Here is a 21,821-nt window from a genome sequence, read left to right on the forward strand (position 1 = left end):
CAGACAATCCTGATTTTTTTTAATATAAAAATTTATCTTTACAGAGGCTAATTTGCAGCATGAAACCCTTGTTTTCACAACTTATTCAAGAAGTGAGAGGGAAATAAAAATGAGTGTGTTGAAAAAGCACTTTCAGCTGAATTATTAAATATGCAATAGTACTGTAAGTCAGCGATACAAATATATTTCTTGTGAATGTGACATGAAAAGTTTGACAAGACTATGAAAGTCCTAATGGCTGCATATAGGGTAATGAACTGTGGATTCCCCATTCACTGGAAATTAAGACAAAACGCAAGATTAACCTCTCTATCCATGCCCAAGAAAAGGCATGATGATGCCTGAATGACTTGGCTCAATTTCCAACAGTATAAAGATATCACCTTTCTGATCTAATTCAAAGTAGAAGCACAAAATATAAGTTGATAGAAAAGCATGCTATTCTGACTTATTTATTCTGGTATTTTAAATCACTGCTCATTGCCCCAGACAATTTTGCATTTGCAAGACAGAATATTATGCTAAAATCACTGAAGTATGCAGCAAAAAAATCTCATCTGCTCCTCAGCTATTCACTGTGTATTTGGTTTGTTCATGCTACAGGGATGGGAGCATTAAAAAGAAATGAAGAATGGGGCTGGGGAAGGACCACAGGAGTCTTGCTTCAGAGTGTCCTGCTAGACCCTGCAGGCTGGTGCTACTTGCATCCTCATTATTGCACAAGTGGTGGTGTGTGAATAAAATAGATTTGATGTGCCAAGATCTACAATCACGGTAAGAAAGCACTGGAGATGTTACAGCCTGATTATCACATTAGATATTCACATTTGCAGCTACTTCTCCAGTCAGGAAGAGGATTAGGTGAACATATTGTACAGCTCCAGAGGGAAGGAGATGGGGAAGAAACAGAAGGGCTGGAGTGAAGGCAGCAGTACCTGCTTCAGATGTTGCTGATGGTGAAGGTAGGAGAGATAATACTGGACTTGGCATTGCAACACTGTCAACAGCTGCTGGTTTCCTTCTGGTCATCACATTACAGGCAGAGCTTTCCATTTTACCATGAAGTGAAGTCTGGTCTGCTTTTAAGTGGGGACTTGCAATTCCTGGGGAAACAAAATTTGGATGAGTATTAGTACTGTAACATATCTGGGGATATAGCTGAAAAAAAGAGAAGTCAGTTGCTGCCCTTGCTACTTTGATATATTTCCATATTTCCTTGTGGATGTATCTGTAATACAGTCTTGATACTAGCAAGGACCATAACTGTTATCAATCTTTGATAATTTTGCAGAAGGATGTGCCATCACTGGTCTCTATAAACAATGGCAAACCAACAAAACATTCTTCATTAGTACTTTTTCTTCTAAGAAAACACATACACTCTGATACTTGTACAAAGACAGATATCCTTTGTGACTCCATTTACTGGGAATGCCTATGTATCATTTCCTGTGTAGTTCCTTCTCCACACATAGTTACATACTTCTCTGCTATAAACACCTGACTTAGTGGGTGTTTCATCTGAGTAAGGAGCAGGCATCAGGAACAACCTCAATATGCAATTCCCATCCGGAGCACGTTACATTTATTTTTCAGGAATTCCCTTCCTAATTAAATTTGCCTTGCAGCTCATCAAAGGGAAGTGAGTTAAAGAAAGAAAGAGTTGTTTGTCATATATCTTTCTACCTACAGTTTACAATGCAGAATAAATGAGTGGCAAAATAATGCCGAAGAGGTTAAATATTCCAAAAAAATAAAAGTTATGCACTTATGGCTGGCAAATTCCTTCACTAAGTGTTTCTCCGACTCTCGTATAGTTTGTAACCATTTTGTTTGCTTGTGAATATGTGAAATTTAAACTCCTGGCATGGAAATTTGAAAACCTCTCCCAGTCTCTGTGATGTTGGGCTTCAACATGATTAGGGCAGATATTAATTTATCAGAGAAAATCCTTCATAAATTCCTTCTTTTTTCAGATCTCAACCTGCACACGAGCCTCAGATAAAATGCATCAAATTTTGGCAACTAAATTATACAATGATTCAAAAAACCACAAAGCAGCTGAGGTTGAAAAGCTCCTCTTGAGACCACCTTGCCAATGTCATCCTGATCAAACAGGGTCATCCAGATCCAGAGAAGGCTGCCCTGGACCACATCTAGCCAAAGAAGAATATCTCTAAGGAGGGAGAGTCCACAACCTCTCTCTACAAACTGCTCATCCCCTCAGTAAATCTACACTGTTCAGGAACAACTTGTGCTAATGTTTCAGCTGCTGCCCATTTCTTGTCCTGTCATGGGGCAGCATTGAGAATAATCTGGCTCCACCCTCTCTAATCTTTCCCATCAAATATTTGTATATGCAGAAAAATCCCTCTGAGCCTTCTCTTCTTCAGGCAGAACATCCCATCTCTCTGAGTCTTTCGTCATAAGAGAGATAATACCCCAGAGTCTTCATAATCTCTGTGGCCTCTGACTGGACTCTCTCCCATATGTCCATATTCCTCTGGCATATTGGCCACTGCTCTGAGTTCTGAAATTCTCCAGATTTGGTGAGGATGTTCTCTATCCTGCCATTATTTGACATATTAAAAGGTTTTAGAACCTTTTAGAACCACCCTGTCATGGGGTGCATCTCTGCTGTCCGGTCTCTAAGTGGATTTTGTGCTGCCCAACACAGCCCTCTGAGACCAGCCAGTTTTCACTCCATCACAGAGTACATTTATTCTGCCTGTGTTTCATCATTTTGTCTGTAAGAAGCTGATAGAACTCAGTGGCAGAACTCTTGCTAAAGCCAAGATAAGAAACATCAGATTGGAGAGGCATGATTTCCACTTCACAGATCTGTGATAACTACTCCTGGTCATCTTCTCCTCCTTCATATGTATGGAAACGCTCTTCACAATAATTTACTCCATCAAATTCTAGAGATGAGACTGAACAGTATTGCTGCTTCCTTGCTTTTGCTTCTTGACCTTATTGGACTGATATTTCCTCTCTTCTAGTCCTCAGAAACCTCTTCTTATCACCACAACCTTTCAAAAACAACCTAGAGTGGTCTCACAGTGATGCCAGCCAGATCCCTCAGCACCTTTGGGTACATCCTGCCAAATGCCATGGATTTATGCATGTCCAGTCCGTTTAAGTGTTCCCTAATCAGATCTTCCTCTGAGAGCAGGTTTTCTTTCACAGCAGCATTCTGTGGATTCTCAAAGGCCAGTCCTACCAGCAGAGATCTAGGCAAAGAGGACAATCAGTCTCCTGCTGATCTTTTTCAGCCAGGGTCCCTGTTTCGTTCAGCAAGGGGTCCATATTTTCTTTCCACAGGCTATTTTTGGCTGCTTTATGTAACTCTCAAAACACTTCTCATTGATCTTCTGCCCTAGATTCAACTCCAGGTGGGCTTGGCCTTCCTAACGCCATCCCTGCATGCCTGAACATCGTAGATCTCAATCTCTGGGCCACCTGCTTCCACGTCCCTTTTGCTTCCTTTTTGTGCCTGACACCACTCAGGAGCTTCTTGGTCAATCATGAGAATCTCCTGACATCTTTGCTGAGTTCGATTTGCCACTCTGATCTGGTTTTGCACGTCTCCACAACATTCCTGACCCAGGCTAGCAGCAAACGTCAGGTCAGCCTTTTTCCCCTGCAGCACTGAACCCTTGGCTGCACTTGGATAGCACCTGGTGGTTCCCCAAAGACTTCCCACAGGTGCTCTGACACAGCATGGAAAGCTCCCTAAGATCATCAAGTCCCACTGTTCCCCCACCACTGCCAAGGCCACTACTGACCCATGTTCCCAAGCCTTTAAATCCCTCCAGGGGATGGCAACTCCAGCCATCTCCATCTGAGAGCCTGTGTCAGAACTGGACAACCCTTTCTGTGAAGAAAGTTTTCTTAATATGCAATTTAAACCTCCCCTGGCACAGCTTGTTCTGTCCCTTCCCTGGCAATAGAGTCTGGCCCCCCCTGCCTGCACCCTCCTGTTGGGGAGTTGCAGAGAGTGAGAAGGTCTCCCCTGAGCCTCTTTCACTCCAGGCTGAGCCCCCCCCAGCTGGTCCTGGTGCTCCAGACCCTTTTCCCTTTTGTGTCTCTTCACTGTGCTCAGCTTCTCCATACACCAACCAGAAATTCTTTATATTTGCTCTTTGGAGCTGCTATGAACAGTCACTATGAACTCCAGGTTTCTGGCACGTAAAATGAGAAATATCAGCAGATCTGTGGTTTGTCCCAGAAGCTGTGGAAGAGATCCCTATCAGATTCAGGCACAGAAATTCTACAATGAGAGGAGTCTGAAAGACAGGGGTACAAATGGGCCAGGTTGGGATACCGAGTCCTGGTGAAAACGTGACCTGATATCAGCTGGTGGATTTAAAGGAGGCAAGAAAGGGCAGAAATAGTCGTGAGACAGTGTTACAGGTCACAGCTTGGTGGAGATAAACAGAGCAGTCTCTGCCTATTAGATTTCCAGAGCCTCAAATCTAGTATTAAGCATCTCAAATTGTATCCATTAAACTTCAATCTCTCTCTGCTCAGCTTCTCTAGTGCAAATGAGAACAATAATATACCCCTCATCTCAAGAGCAGCCCTGTGAAAATAAAATTATCAACATTCATGAAACATTCATCTATTCATACCAAGGCTTAGAAATGTGGAATAAATGAGACATGATGTCACGCACTGAATAGCAAGAGGAAAATCCAGCTCCCAAATAGCTGTTCATTAGGTGAGCTCTATACATTGAATAAGGCAGTGTCCCATAGAATAAGTGAGATATTTGACTAGGTAATTACCCTTTGGAGCTCTGTGTATGCACACCTGAGGTCTCACCACTACACAGTGCTTGGGTTTGTGCCTTAACAATATTTATTCATGAGTGTAGTGGGTGCACAAGTAACGTGCACATGTGGGTGCATGTATCAATACACACACACATATATGCACGTGCATATGGTACATAATAATGCTAACAACCTCATAAATTCAACATCTGGTTCTAATTAAACTGAAGGGCCTATATAAAGAGCCATATGAAAACATGCAGCTGTAACCTGTTGACCTCTATTGATAAAAAAAGAAAAAAGTCTGTGAAGCCGTGTTTCAACATATCAAGGGACAATCACTCATTTTTTCAAAGGTAATCCCCCACAAACCACTTATCCTCTCAAATCTCTACCTGCACACAGTGTTTGCATTAGGGACCTTGATTTATGGATCCCCACTCCTTGGATGGAGAGGCCAACTTCCTGTTGCCGTGGTTACTTAGATCTTGGTTCAAGGTTAAACTACTCCCAAATCAAAATCAGTGGCAGGCACAGCATCTAACAGCCAGGTTATTGACTACCCTAGGATGCTTAAAGGTCAAAGACCAAAGTGCTGCTCACTGCCTTTGGGGTGAGTCAATATTTTCAATATTTTTATTCTGTTTCTTCTGAAGAAGTAGTTGCTGCTCAATTACCACCTATCTGGCTTTAGCAAGGTCATACAAATCATTGAGGAAAGTCCTCCCCCTGCAGAAGAGATACAAATGTAATGAATTACTTCAAAGTCTGCATGGCCCAGTTGCAGCTCATCGCTGGTGAATCATGGGCTCAGACGTCTGTCTCTTGTTTTAGGGGCTTGGTTTCTTCAGCCTGTATCCCTCACCTCACTGAAAGTCTCCTCTATATTGAGGAAGAAGGGTAATTTATGGATCTGGAGCAGTCAGTAAGGGAGAGCCATGAGTTTTCTTTCCTGGATACCAGAATGCAAACAGATTCAGAGGTATTGTTGGAAACAGACAGAGGTGCAGCAATTTGCTGACCAGGCTTTGATGCCTCTGCAGTGGTGGAGTGTCTGTCCTTCAGCAGACAGACCTGCTGGTGTGGGATCATCACCTCCCATCTGCACTTTTTCCTCTCAGTTGGACAGCTCTGTTCAGAAGGCCTTGGGTAAGAGGAGGCCCTAGTTCAACCCATCTAAGAATCAGGTGAAAATAGGTAATTTCCAACACCATCACAGGGATATAAGAGTTTAAAATTCACATGCTCATTTGTTGAATCAGTATATTTTATCCTTTGGCACTGCCTCAGAAAGAAAGAACATTCTGTGGGGGCTGGAGCACTTTTGCCATGGAGACAGGCTGAGAAGAAATGCGAGTTTTTTCAGGCTGAAGAAGGCTGTGGGGAGACCCTATAGCCTTCCAGAACTTAAAGGGAGCTTCAAAGAAAATCTGAAGAGTGACTTTTTTGTGCACCTAGATAGTGATAGGACAGAGGGGAACTGATTGAAATTCCAAAAGGGGAGTTTTAGATATTACAGAGAAATCCTTCCCTGTGAGGGTGGAGAGCTGCTGGCCCAGGGTGCCCAGAGCAGCTGTGGCTGCCCCTGGATCCCTGGAAGTGGCCCAGGCCAGGTTGGACAGGGTTTGGAGCAGCCTGGGACAGTGGAAGGTGTCCCTGACCATTGCAGGGGGGTTGAGACAAGATGGTATTTAAGGTTCTTTCCAATCCAAACCATTCCATGATTCTATGATGTAAACTCATGGCCTGATTCAGACCTTATTTATCACCTATCTGTTAATTTTTGTGAATTTCCTCCACATTAGAACCCTTTTCATCCCATGAAAGACCCATGTCTTAACTCCCCTGAGTCCTACTGATAGCACAGACAACACCTCATGCACAGGCAAGCAAACAATGGGCAGCAAAGCAGGAAGGAAATCAATCATTATGCATATAATGAGAAAGGGCAGAGGGAAAGGACAGCTTCAAAAGCAGAGGTGGACACGAAGGATTTTATCAGGAGCCTGAAACAGTGATGGTATGATTATAAAGAAATAATCACTGTAATAATAAGTACAAATGTGATTCAGGAGAAGCATGACTCCAGTTCAGGGCAAACTGGCAGAAAGTTTGTGTAGGAGGGAAGACAATTCTGACTTGAAATTGGCCTTTCCTTAAAGATTTATAGCATTTTTCATTCACTGGCTAAGCAACTTATGAGCCCTAACTGAAATGAATACATTAATTTTAAAGACCTGGTAATTATTGTTATTGTTATTAAGTGCTAACTTTTCAAGCAATGTGGTCCAGCTGCATTGTGCTGGGCTCTGTACAAATGGATTAATTTACTTGCCTTGCTTTACTGTTAAATCATGATCACCCTGCTTATTGCATTCATCTGTTTTCTCTCCACATCTACTTGCACAGAAAGATTCTTGGACAACATGCACCTTTTTTTTCTTTAATCTGTGTACAGAATCTAGCACAACATGCACCCGGGCTGGAACTCAAAGTGCCAGTCCAAAAGAGATAATAAATGTTAATTTGCCATTGGAAAATGGAAAAAAAAATCAGCTGATAAAAATTGATCTCAGTGAAGCTTCCACTGGGGAAGACTTTACTTTAGAGGGTTCATTGGATTGGATTTGTGCTCCCCACAGATTTCTGGAAATCCATGGCCATACTTAAATTGTTTTTGTGTCTGACCATTGTTACTGGAAAACTCTTACAGATTTTTCTTTTTCCTCCCAGTGTCTTTGCACAATGAAGCTGTGCAATGCAGCTGTACAGGAATGCAGGTCTAAACATGACATGCAGTTAGTCAGAGTATTTGCATTTTGATAACTCCTCAGTTTGGAATAAAGAACCAGAAGAAACCTCATATCTTGGTGAATCTTTTCTTAAGGCTGGTTTTAAATAAATCAGTCAAAAGTTTGGCATTGCATCATATTCCAGAAGGGAGAACTGAATTACTATGTGATAAATGTAGTTAAGGAAAGTAATTATTCTTCTTAAAGTAATATTATTACCTTTCTAACTTATGGAAGTAATTTCCCTGGGTTCTATTTGACGTGTATTATCATTTAAAATAACTGTACTTTCAATGTAAAGCACTGCTTTATGACTTTAAGTCCTTTTATCTTCCTTCCTTTTCCACCACCACATTAAAAACTTCAAATTCCACCTTTTCTAAGAGGGATTTTCTATTTTGCAGAATGTGTCCCCCTGAATAAAACCGAGTGCCTGTGGAATAATAATGAAAAAAAATTACTCCCATTGCCAACAGGCAAAAATTTAAGAGATGAAGTCTGCTTTATTTCATTCTTGCTATTTTCCTACTTTTTTTTTTTTTTAATCAGAATAGCTTTAGAGAAAGAAAGAGGGAGACTGAGAAAGCCATCATTAGATAGATCTTCTGATCTTTATCTCCAGTAGCACAGTCAGAAGAGCTAATACTATGATGATAGCTTTGAAATCTCTTAGGAATTGAATAAAAAGAAGTGATAGTGATGAACTCCCAGCTAATAAACACAGAGTGCTTATTTCTGCAGAATGATCAATTTCCAGATGTCCTGAGGCTTGTCTGATACAGTTGATTTACTCATTCTCCCTCACTTCACTAATAAAGCTCAAGTCCTACATCAGATTAGAGAAGAGCCGGATTTCTTAAAGAGGCAGGAGGAGGGCTGGCATCATAGCATACAAATGCTGGGAGACACACTAATCTCCTCTGCCTCCTTCTATAACCACCAAGCTGTCTTAAACAGCTGCCTTCCTCTGCTGAAATCATACACTTTATCCACTTTGGGTTAGTACAGTAATGCAGACAATTAATTTGTTATCTTGTTAGTGGAAATTTAATGCAATGATCTAAAAGAACTCTTACATATTGTGATAAACTTTAGTGCCTCCGGGGCACTTCTCCTCCATAGGACTCATTTCACATCCCATCCATTATGTAAATGAGATGTGGAAATAGTTTAGTTCCCCTAATGTATTTGTACACTGATGGATTGCACAAAGTCAGCCCTACTGAAACTAATGAGGTTAAATGCATCTTGCCATTCCTTTCTACTTGGGTGAATCTCTGTGCCTGTGTTCAAGAAATGCAGTGTGAGTCTTCCTCTTCACTTCTTCATGAAGATAATTGTGTTTCCTGACAGGGAGCACAGTGGCAACTGCTGCAATACCTGAAGCCTGGCAAGGCATCTCCTCAGCCAGCGTGGCGGCTGCTGTGGCTCTGTGCAGATGTGGGATGGTCTGGGCAGGCTTCAGGTCCTCTTCCAGTTTGGGGACCAGGGTCCCAAGGCCACATGGAGCTGCATGCAATGACATACAGCATTTGATGACTGCACAGTTGTCAGCATTGCCAGTGAAAGGACTAAATCCCAGGAGAATGGGGAAAGAAAGCACTATTATCATCAGGACAAGTCTCAAGACTCCATTGCTCAGCCATAAAATGTAAGTAAGGTGTTGTTCCTAATAACTCAGCTTACAGTGCACTCTGTCAGTGTGAGGCCATTCCACCCTTGTGCTGTCACTACAAAATTCTTTCCAAAATCCTTCTCTGGCCTTCTTAGAGCCCCTTCAGGCACTGGAAGGGCTTCTAAGGTATCCCTGTATCCTTCTCCAGGTGAACACCCCCAGCTCTCCCAGCCTGGCTCCAGAGAAGAGCTGCTCCAGCCCTCTGAGCACCTTTATGGCCTCCTTTGGACTTCTACCAACAGGTCCATATCTCTCTAGTGTTGGGGGCTCCGGGGCTGGACACACCACTGCAGGTGGGGTCCCATGACAGGAGAGTCAAGGTGGAGAATCCCCGGCTTCAGCCTGCTGCCCACGCTCCTGGTGCTGCAGCCTAAGAGGGTCACCAACTGTAACCTGAATTTTCAAAGACCAGTCTCCTGTCTTTTTCATATTTGTGGAGAATTAGACTTCCTGGCAGATGCAGTCTTGCTCTTCTTTGCCTTTTGGTTTTGCTTTGGATTTCCTCTTCTCTGTACCACAACAGGAAGAATCACAGAGCTCCTTCCTCCTCCTCATATTGCCAAGGTGAGTCAGGAGACGGAGATGCAGCCCCCATCACTGGAGATGAAGTCTGTGTGTCTGGAAGCTCAGTCTTTAATGGATTTAGGGAATTCCAATATGAACACTTAACAGAGATTGTGGGAGTAGTTCACAGTCCAGGGCAGCGCAGGACAGTCACACAAGGTGACTGTAAAAGTGCTCCTGCCCTGTCCCCTCCAGCCCCAATGTGTGCCCTTCCCCAGCCCTTCAAACAGAGTAGGACTGGGATTCCAAAATATCCCGGAAGAAGCCACCAAATTTTTTCTTTTCTTTTTTTTTCTTTTTTTTTTTTTTTTTTTTAATGTCAGGAAGTAATGAACACATGAAATCAGGATTTTTAGTGGAATTTGGATCAAAGCAGAAGAACACGGCAGTTATATGTGGGTGACAGCAATAAATAAATTTAATGAAAAGAAAACCTGAGGGGTCAAAAGACTAATTCAGAGTCAAAGGCCCTGAGTTCCCAGGCCTTGTGAAGAGAGTTTTAAGGCAAAGGTTCAGAATCAGAAGTTTTTCCTGCTCAGAGACTGAAAATTGAACAAAAAATTACAGTTTACAGTTGCTGGAGACTGACAGAATCAAGAGGGGCAGACAGAAGCTGACAGGGTTGGAGAAAATAAATTTGCAATTAAATCTCAGCAAATGAATCACTTATTATACAGTGATGAAGAACTTAAGTCTCTCACAGAGGAGATAGGGCAAAAATTAAAATCTGTGAATGAGGAGAAATGAAAAAGCATTGTTTGAGGGAGAATGGTTAGGTGGAAAAGTGAGACAAAGGGCTCTTTTAAAAAAAAAAAAACATGAAAAGCCATTAGGTGCACTGAGGGGAAGAAATGAAAAGATCTCCAGGTAGGAGCAAGGAACTACCTAGAATAAGTAGTCATTCCAAGATGAGCTGTCACAGTGGATGAGGATTTGCTCACTGGGGAGAAAGAAAACAGAAGACAGGATTTCTTTCTCAAGAACACGGCTGAGGAAAGACAGATGGGGAAATTTCAGCCTGTAAGTAATGAGAAAAGTCAAGGGTGGTATTTTGAGTTGTTGTTTTTCTAAACAACAGGGATGATCATTTTTAAATGTGGCAGATAGAGCTGGTACCCCCTAGGCAAGTAGGGTTGGGAGCAGTTTGTATTTATCACAGATTAAATGGGACACTGGCAGCTCTGGTGGGAGAGGGCTGGCATGAAGCAGAGCTGGAAGAGTCAAGTTGCCAGCGGGGGGAGGACAAATGATGCACAAGGGCCGGGCTGGTGCAATGATGGGAGTCATTTTCCAGGCACATCCATGGTAAAAAACCTGATGAAAACTAAGAGGAGTTATCCAAATAATTAGCAAAATCTTCCTGAACGAGTTCAGCTGAGCCCTTCACTAAGGAAGCACAGTGTTCCTCCAGAAACAGCTTCGTTCTCTCTGTGTATGCATTAGCAAAGAAAATATACATTTGCTGCATGAATTCAGCTGATATATTTCTCTTGCTAAAGGAAATGTGTTATATTTGTACTACACCAACTTCAGCAGCCCCATGGTGATGTCTGTAATAGAGAAGTAAACCGCACCAGGGACGTTGCTGGAACCCAGAAATCCATCTGGTTACAAAAAAGGAGAAGAAGAGAACCAGGGGAGCTCCTCCACCATGGAACTCAGTTCAGTGACATCTGAACTGAGCTCCCAAGGGCTCCACACCTCTCTGCTCCCTGCAGCTGCAGGTGAAGGGGGCTGAGAAAGCACAAAGGTACTTGGGGACAGGTGGGATGAGGATAGGCAGAAAGTCACTGGGGCTGATAAAAGCATGCAAATCTGATCGTTTCTAAGTTAGCATTTTCCCTGCTGGGCAGGGCAGCAGAGCAATTTCATTTTTCTTTTTTATCTGTAATAAGCTGTGCCACAGTTCATACAATCAGAAATACTCTGAGTATGACATGCATTTGAAGTGAAATCTCAGCACTTAACAGGAGTCTCCATAGACCCTGCAATCTAGAAGAGGTAAAAACTCCACTGCAACAGAGGAGTTTTTATTTTTAGAAGGTCTCATGTTGGGTTTGTTTTAAAATCTGAGTCCATTCATCCCACCTTAATGCTGATTTATCATAAAATGAGTGCTTTCTTTATCAGCAGCAGAGATGAAAAATAATGCACACTGGGAGTGCATCTATTGTTCTTCTTCTCTTTCCTTCTTTATTTCAGGTCAATAGATAAGGGGTGTTTTCTCACCTTCATGACGAAAAGTACAGTAACTGACTTTACTATGAAAACTGAAATCTGTTTAAACAGATGTATAGATAAGCTTGTGAGTATTATTGACAATTAAATTTAGCATCAAATAGGTTAACCAGCATTTGAAAATTACTAAAATATGTGAAAACTATCAAATACATTACAATGTTTGGCTTTATTTAAATAGCTCAGTGTTCCTATGAATGGAGAAAAGACAGCCAGATAGGAAAATCAGAACTTTCCTTGAAGTTCATAATTCTGCTTTTATCCAGTTGAAACACCCAGCGACACACTATTGTTCTGATATGAACCCTAGTGTAAAATCTTCAGTTTTACACTCTTTTAAGAGGAAAATTCTGAAGGAAATACTTTACCCAGAGTGTTTTTCATTAAAATTCTTGCTGGAGACTGCTTCCTATAGCAGTGGAAGAAGGATGGCAGGGAGACCACGTATAACAAGGTCAGAGAGTGCCTCTATGGGGCAGAGACACAAGGAGGGATGTGACTGATGAAGAAAAGGTTAGAGAGGTGAAGAGTGCAAAGTGGAATGAAATAGGGAAATGGATGGAAATAGGAGACAAAGAATAGATTGGAAAGAAGTTGGAGGAGGGAAATCACTTATTACAGACATGTGTGAAGAGCAGATTGACAAGAACCAGAAGAAAGAGCATGCATGGAAAAGTCTAAATGCTCTTAACCACTGACATTTGGAGCTATGCTATCAACTTTAAGGTTGCACATCTATGCTTGACTCACTCTAAATGTGCAGAGAGCTTTTCTTCATGGCTTTGGTGCAAGCTTGTCTTCAGTTTTCACATTTACTGGAGCCAAAACAGAGTATTTTAGGTTCTCCAAGCAGTGAACTGCTCTCCCTATAGCCTTATCCTCTTATTTTATAGCACCAGGCAGACAAAATACAGACTGGAGGATCAGGGTAGGAATATGTTCCCTTTAAGCATCCTCTCTGAGAGAGCATCATGATGAAGCAAAGATTATGCAAGCAAAGATTTTTTTTTTTTTTGCTTTTTTTGAAATGATGACTGCTTTCCTGGGGTGGCAGAATTTTATTGCACAAAAGCAAAGATGGAACAGAGACAGAATCTGCTGAAATTCTGGCTCTGACTGAGACTTTGGTCAGGTCACAGCCCTATGGAAAAAACAACGAATGTCAGGAAACTGACAAGCACAAGCTCTCCAAACTTTATGCCTAAAATTAGGTTAAGAGTGTACTTTCTTTTTTCAGGACTCTGTGTCCCAGTACAGACCGACACGAGGACAGGTCTCAGCTTCAGAAAATTGTTTGTAAAAGCTGGCCTTGTAAGTTTTGCAGAAAATATAGAATTCTGGAAAGAAGAAATCTAAAGGGACTTTATTTAGCAGTTTGGGTGTAAAAAGGAACACAGGCCTTGTTTTTTTCATACTGGGACATGTGCCCAGGAAAACAGCTCAATCAAATTCAGTGTTTTGAATTTTCTCTTCATAAACAAATTTATGGATTTGTGCTTAACACCCTCCTGACAGTGTTTTCTTTTAATAACAAAGGGAATAGTGGGTTCATCTCACTTTAGGTGGCAGCAACTCATGTTTCTATGTGAGAGCTATGTATTTAAGGCTACAAAGATAAAATTAGTGCAGTCAGAAGAGTGGAGTGGGCGTTACAGCTGAAAAAGTGGGGCCTGCTTTAGTGCAAGATTATTTATGCTCCAGGCTCCATTAGCTAAACTTCCACTGACCATAATAAAAGCTGAGAAATCTAACTCAGGCAGCAATCTTATGCTGTGGGTATCCAGATTTGGGTGAGAGCTCCGTGGCCAAATCCCCACTCAAGCGTAAATTCCTCCCACTCAAAAGGAGAGGCTCAAATGTGGATGGTGCATCTCTGGGCCAGGAGTCTGAAGTCTGTGCAGGCACCTGGTTGTATTTGAAATGCCCTGAGGTATTTGAAACATCCGAGGGAGGCTGGCAGATATGATAAAGGGCTCGAGACAAGACCTCTGCCCTTCTGCAAGAGCAGCTGGAGGCCAGGCAGGATATTCTGGGCATCTCAAATGACAGCTGACAACTATGTGTGGGCAAGTGAATCAAGGCCTGAGCCTTCATTCTTGCTTGTTCCAAAGTCTCTCGTGGGCAGAGAAATATCTCGTCACTGTAAACATCCCCTTGTCACCTGTGGAGGGGCAGCACAAAGATGTCCTGTCAACTCTTCCCTGAGCAGGAGGCAAAATGGCTGTGATGCAAGACATCAAGGTGTATGGGTAGGAAATTTAAACCATGGAAATGTCCTCTGATCCTTTAGGATGGATTTGTTACCCAGGCTGAAAATTAGGAAATTTTTTTTCCTGCCCCAAGGCAAGGGTCTTTGGCTTCACATTATAAAGAAGCAAGCATATATTTTTATTTCCGTCAAAGAGAGCATAAAAATAAATTTAAAAAAATATAATAAATCTGTCAAATCAGCAATTCAAAATTGCAGGTGGGAGACAAACACCAGAACTTACAGGATCCAGTTCTACAATTGCTGTTCTGCACAGAAGAAATCAATGAAACAAATATAGCCTATCTAGCTGATAGAAGAACAAGCCATTCCTTAGTGCATAATTTGCTTTATCTGTGTTTGAAACTACCTCAAAGCAAAAAAGGCAATATGTCTCAGAATGATGAGACAACTAACTAAGCTTAACATTTCCTCTGCCCTCTTGTTTATCCATTCTTCATCGTTCATTTAGTTTTGGTAAAATGCTCTGGAAGCAAAAGCATCATGATGACTTATGCACATGTATCACTTAAATCCAGCTCAACCTCTGAAAAAAAAAAAAAAAAAACCCTCTCAAGGCAGCCTAAGTTGTGGTTTTGTCTTAAGCTGGGTTTCTCCACAGGAATTTCTCTCCTTCCCACAAACAAAAGAGTAATTTCATCTAGAGCTGCGAATCCTCAGAGATAGAAAAAAATCTCCCATGAAATGCCAAAGACGCATGAGTAAAATATCTTCATTTATGAAGATTAACTGTTTAAATGAAGAAAAAAAGTCTTGAGCAACTGGTGGGCATTTCCAGGGCTTGCTGTGCTATTTCTGTATTGCTGTGCGGCTGTTTCTCATTCCAGGAGTTAAAGAGGGGGGGGAAGGTCTTCTGGTTTTTTTTAAATATCTGGAACTACTTGGCATGTGATTTCTGAAGTGTTTAGCACAGACTTAAAAAAAAGTCATGGACATTTATCAGCCTAGGCCCAAAATCTACTTGCCTGCCTTGTATCATCAGTCATCATGCTAATGAAAATAGTAATGGCATTTCAATTGTGTTTCAAGAGAAATGAGCTGTTTCAACTGAACAGGAATTAGAAAAAAAAAAAAATTTTTGTACAAAGAATATATCTCTCTCCTTTTTTATTATTATTAATTAGATGAAGCATTTGGCTTCAATGAAGGCTGGGGTCCCAGCTGTACAAGTAACATGGACGTACCAGATGAGAAATGAGCCGTATCAGTAGATAGAGAATGGAAGAAAAAGAGTTAAGAATAAAAAAAAAGAATAGGAAACAGAAATACACAAAATGTTTTCAAAACACCCAGTGGTGTCTAAACTAAGTTATTTTAGTATTTCAGATGATCAACAGAGAGGAGACATCTCCAGAGGTCAAGTCATGCCACTTGAGCTAGATGCCTGTGCCTGAGTACAATTCACTGTCTCTGAGTTACCCACACTGGCTGCTTCAAACCCACACAACCTTCCAGAAATCAACATGTGAGTGGCAGGCAAGCAACCTCACCACCACCACCTAACAGCAAGTCAGCAAGACATGCAGTTGGTGACAGAACAAGAGGAAATATCATCAAGTTCCATGAGAGATTTAGATTGGATGCTGGGGAAACCTTCTTCAAGGAAAGGGCTGTCAAGACCTGGCACCCAGGCACAGCTGCCCAGGGCGGCGATGGAGCCCCCATCCCTGGAGGGGTTTAAAAGCCATGTGGATGTGGCACTTGGGGACATGGGTCAGTGGTGGCCTTGGCTGTGCTGGGGGAACAGCTGCACTCGTGGTCTTGGAGGGCTTTTCCACCTAAATGATTGTGTGATTTTGTGTGTCACGCTCCCGTTCCCCAGCCCAGTTCCGCAGCACAGACTCCATCTCAGGGTTATTGAAAGGTGGTTGCCTCTCTTCTGGGGCCCAGGGATGGAGACACAGATGGCTTAGGTCTCCAGGTGGCACCACCAGGTGGGCCTTGCCCTGTCAGGATGGAGAAGGACAGAGGTACCCTGCAGATGAAAGTGTCAGTAGGTGGTGCTGATGGCCCAGGGGTGCAAGCCCAGGTTTCAGTGCACCCAGATCGTGCGCTGTATTTGTTCTCTCTTTCTCTGGAGATCTTATAAATTCATCACATCATCATCTTCACAGATAGACAATGCCCAGTGCAAGCTTAGACTGTTAACTTTTTTCGATTGCCATCTTTACAAGGTTTTTCACCTTTTTTTTTTTTTAAATCCCCCTGTTCTGTTGAAAAGTGGGAGTGACAGCGCAGCTGAGTGGGTGCAAGGCAGGTGGCAAAGGTTAACCCACCACAGGTGGGGACAGGAAAGAGGAGCCCTTAGGAGGTCTTGTAATGGGTGCATGTGGGTGCCTCAGTGTGTCGAGAAGCTGTGAGACAGAGAGGAGGGGCACTTGCTCCCTGCCATGGTTTCTGTGTGGCATGGGAAAGCACTAGTGCCTGCCCCAGTGGGTGAGCAGACTTGGCAGCCCAAGTCTGATCCTAGAACAAATGCTTTACCTTTTGGAAATTTTCAGCAAAAAAGATGAAGGGGTAGGAGATACAATGCTTTGCCTTAAAAAAAAAAAAAAAAAAAGCTCCACAAGATTTTAAAAACAGTGATGGTGGAAAACCACAACAGTTCCTACGTTCTGATCTGCCCTGCCATGAAACCAGAACAAATAGGCTGCGGCAGAGTTTTAAGAGTCGATTATAAAACACCCCATCAGAACATAAACATCCCACATTGACAAAGTAATCTCTGTGGATCTCAGTGGGCCTGACCTGGTGCTGCCCTCTTCCTTGTATAGTCATGAATACAAATGCAAGGTGAATGCTGGCTGCCTTCTGATCGGGTGACATTTTACACCCATGTTACTGATGTCAACAACTGCATGAGGGATCAGAGAATCAAACTTAGGATAACCACTTGCAAAAAATAGAAGAGCAAGCTGAAGGCATGTTTCCAAGCAGTCCAGGCATTTCAGGACTGACACTTTACACGGCTGAGTCAATCCCTTTTGCACTCCCACATTTACTTAGGGAAAAGCCCTGTGCTTTATGTTGTGCTGTAACACATTGTTTGAGCAGGCGCTGCCGTATCTCGACAGGAGAGCTGTTCTCTGCTCCTGCCATCTCGCTCTGTGGGTACTAAATCAGTGAGAAGGAGTACCCCAGCAGAACCACTCAGATATCTCTGAGATCAAAGCCTGCAACCTTTGTCTCCGATATGCAAAGGGAGAAAAATTACGGCTCGTCTCTCATTCTGTTCAGACAGTCCTTTCCCTTTTCACGCAAACAAACAAATAAACAGCAAATGCCCTATTCCCACCTGGCGTTGCTGCAACGTTGTGTTTGAGGCTTTAAAAGCGTAAAAGTCAAACCATTCAAAATGATGGGTCCCGTAGCTAATGTAACATGGTCCCAGGGGTACCTAGTAGTGTATGGTATTGCTGCACATGGTATTAACTTTTATGCCTTCGTCTATATATGCAATGTGGCTCATTTATGGTTGCTCTGGGAACCACCGTGTTTACATAAATTTTAATTTCCTGTCTTTTGTTTGTTCTCTTTATCATCTTTCTAAAACAAAATTTTCCTTGTGAATTTTAGTGCTCAACCAATTATCCGCAGATGGAGGCGCAGGAGAATTGACATCCTCCGATTTTTCCATGTGGCCCTGGCAATGCGCCTCCGCTTCGGTTCGGGCCCACTAGGGATGGCAGAGCTCCAGCAGTGACACTGTGCTTCCACCAGAGCAGGCCTGTTCCCACGGGTCGTGGCAATTCTGGTCCTGTGTCTCCTGGGATCTGGCCAAAGCCTTCCTGCTGAGTTGACACGGCCCGTATTTACTGTATCATAACTCATTTTCCTCGTTTGGTTTTCCTGTTAAACGAATGCAGCTCGTGAATGGAGCGGATCCGGTAGTTGACTTTATCCATCCACACGTGAGTTATACGCCTTCAGATTTTGGTGTGAAAGCCCTTTGTCACCTGCTCTGATAACTAAAACAAGGTGCTTACAGATGCAAATGCATCTTTTGTTGAAGCTTGCAAAACTAGTGCCTTGCTCAGAGCAGACCCTCAGTATAAATGATTGAAACTGAAGAGATGCCAGTTGCACAGAAACAAAATCCATGATGGTCCAGCTACAGATTAATGCAGTGATCTTCATGAACTTGTAATTAAAATTCAGCGTTGACAGGACCAAGCCCTGCTACTATATTTTAGGGAAACAAGGAATAACAGATAAAGCTAAATTATAATAGGTCGATGCAGCAAATACAAGAAAAATATGGCAGTTCTCAGCAGCTGTGATAGGAATCCTTCCTCTTCTTGAATAATAAAGGCTTTTGCTAATTTTAACCAGAGCTGAATCTGAAAAACCTGCAGTCACATGTGACTCACAGAGCCCCAAGGGAAGGGGAGGTGGGGGGAGATATGTGTGTGTGGAGGTCTGTGTGTATAATCTAACAGTGCCCAGAGCTTTTGAGATCCTGGACCACTTCAATCGCACAGGCCAGATTCATTAAAAACCCTGGCTACATTCCAGCAGTTAAAATTGAAGCGGCATATTTATGGCATTTTGCTCAAATAAATCTGAAAACGTGTGAATCATATCCCTGGGAGAGATGGAGGGAAGGAGTAAACACTCTCAGGCTGGCGCTCAGGAGCGGGGCACGGCGAGGAACAAAGATGCGGGAGGGTCACGGCCGCAGGATGCTCCGGGAGACAGAGGGTTTGGGAGGCTGAGGGCTCACTCAGTCGCCATTTTCTGCGACTGACAGGCTGCTGTGCTGGCTTCAGACCCTCTGTTTGGTTTTTTCCTGGTTTTTTTATACCCCTGTGCACACACACACACACACAGATGCATGCATATATTTTAAGGAGCTCCTCAGCTTATGCAACTCTGCTCCGCGGCCCTCTGTGGTTTTCCAGATGCTGTTCATGACGCTGGCACCTCACCCCACTTGCAGCTGCATTCAGCTGGGATTCAATTACAGCCTGTCTTGCAAAAGCAGATTGGTTTTTCAAAGATAACATATTTTGGGGAGGATTTTTTTTTTTCTCCCCTCCAAAAAAGCCATTTTTATTAGAAAGGGAGAGGCATGACTTGTAGATTGATTTTGCCAGGTGCTGAAGGGCTCCAGATAGATCCTTAGCACCCACAGTATTGTTTTACTTCAGCACTTACAAAACATGCAATACCCCGCAGGTTTCAATTCTGTGAGAAAAAAAGTGCTGGCAGAGCAGGCTGCTCCCAAGCTGCTCCCACGGGGAAACTATCAGAAACAGCACATAGATAACCATTTTTGTCACCACTAATTTTACCAACTGTAATCAGCTGAAAATTAGGAAGCCCAAGTATTGATTTTCTTCTCTTTTTTTTCCCTTTCTTTTCAACAGAATTTTTTAGGATGGAATTTAGTTAGGTGTTGCCAAGAGCAGGAGGTGATTGAACAGTCGTCCAAAGTCCAACAAGAGCCTTGTTCAGGCAATCTGTGCCTGTTCCCAAGATGATGCTGTGCAAAGGGGGGTCCCATGTCTTGGCAGCAGGGTGGGAGGGAAAGGACAGCTTTGCAAGGCTGTGGTGTACTCTGGGTGTGGGACTGAGAGAACTCTGAGGACCACAAGGGGCTGGAACGGCTGTTTTCAGCTTCAAGTCCATGTTTTCAATTCATCACATCCTCTTATTCAATTATTAGTTGCACTAATGAATGCAAATTAACAATGTTATTGCTTTCTTCAAGCTTTGGGTGGTGCTCAGAGGCTGAACACAGCAAGGGAATGCAGGACAGAGAGACCACTGCTCGTAAAGAGCCTTGAGAAATCAAACAGAGCAATTTCATTACATCACTTTAACCCGAGACTATGCAAGCAGCCTGATTTTTGGGAATGCCAAATGTTTGCCCTGGTTCTCTGGTGGAATGCTGAGGAGCAGCCAGCAGCAGCAGCCTTGGCAAGCCAGGTGGATAAAGCACGGAGTTTTGATGACTAATGTTGTACAGACACTTTGGCAAGTTGGTCTACTCTCTCCTGCCTCAGTTTCCCCTGTCTGTAACTGAAACAGAAAACACCTAATCTTGGCCACAGGGCAGACAGAAATAGTATGCTGTATGAAGATGAAACAAAATTGCTTGCTCTAGAGAGGGTATGGTGTCTCTTAAATGAAAATATGTTTGCTGTTTTTTGGATCAATCAGAGAAACAACAATAGTATTATTTATTAGATCAGTGCAGCCCTAGCTCTCCTCAGCCCTTCTTGGTGTGTTTTATTTGCATGCCATGAAATCCAAATGCCCTTTTTCAAAGACTTACTGGAGTCTGTTCCAGAGGAAGCAGCTTTAGCACAAAGGAAAAGAACAGACTTGGAAACAGGGCTGCATGACTTTGATGAAGGAATTCCTTCAAATGCTAGTAAAGATGGAATAGCTAAGGCAGGGAGAGCAGTGAGGAGGGCAGTGCAGGTGTGTGCAGCAGCAAAGGCCCTCAGTGTGTGTCCTCCTGGTGCCACGGAAAGGCTGCAGGAGCCCTGAGCTTTCATGGGAATCTCCCTGCCTGTTTGATGTGTTTAGCTGCAGAGGGAAAGCCTGCAGGGGCTGTGAAGGGGCCACGCTGCTTTAAAGGGACGCAGGAGTGGCTTGGGCTGGGAACAGCTCAGCACAGCTCCCCCAAGCCCACCTGGGGAGCTCCTTCTGCCAAAGGGCCCAGGCACAGAGAGAGGGGTGAGAGGTGAGGCCAGGGTTTGCTTTGCTAAACTTCCCTGCTCTGGGTTTGGATTTGGGAAACAGCATCCAGTGGTGGTTCAGGGTGAGCTCCTGTTTGATCCCAGTCCCAGAGGTTAATGACAGCTTTGCATGTGTCTCATAATGCCATTTGCTAGAGCAGTGCAAAGGGGTTTTTTAATATATATTAACAGATGTGGTTACCCAGAACCCCTGGAGGTGAGAAACATGATCCCTGTTTCTAGTGGGGGAGACGAAGCCATGCCATTGATTTTGTATCATTGTTTCTCTTGAATTTTGATGGGGAGGCAAACACTGTATCCCAAAGTCAGAGTTTCTGTATTATACCAGTTGTACTTCTGGGACGAAGACAGAATGTTTAATCCCCTAAATAATCTTTCTTTTCCCAATTAAAGGATTTGGAGAAACAAACAGCAATTGGAGGTCCTCTCCAGAGGTCTTAGTAGAACATCACCATCACAGCAGGGTGACACTGGCATGAGGTGGTATCATACAGATGTGGAATAAATGACATGGACATGATCCATGGAGAACAACACTGAGGGCCTTCAGCATCTCTGAAGATCATTCTACATAGTAAAAGGAACAACCATTGATAACTATTTTAATGACCTGATCCTCAAATATACTAAATAAAACATAGAGAAAAGAGGGGAAAGGGAGGTGGTTTACCCTTCTCATAGAGGGCACTTACAGCTTGCAGCTCTCTATTTTCTCTATTTGTTATCCCCACCTGCATATTGCTGACTACCTAGTGGGCTGTTGAAAGTGTTTTGATTGCTACATGTTTTTTAACA

General features: G+C 43.0%; 1 protein-coding gene across 2 annotated transcripts in view; it reads right to left on the reverse strand.

Moving 5' to 3' along the window:
* SETBP1 (SET binding protein 1) overlaps positions 1–21,821 on the reverse strand; it is a 264,672-nt gene that overhangs the window by 9,874 nt on the left and 232,977 nt on the right. For both annotated transcript variants that reach the window (XM_084225792.1, XM_084225791.1), the window contains one exon: positions 936–1,103. In XM_084225792.1, coding sequence (XP_084081918.1) covers positions 936–1,103 — 168 coding nt within the window. The remainder of the gene's footprint in view (positions 1–935; positions 1,104–21,821) is intronic.

The sequence above is a fragment of the Fringilla coelebs genome, assembly GCF_963513975.1.
Source record: "Fringilla coelebs genome assembly, chromosome: Z".
NCBI classification, from domain to species: Eukaryota; Metazoa; Chordata; class Aves; order Passeriformes; family Fringillidae; genus Fringilla; species Fringilla coelebs.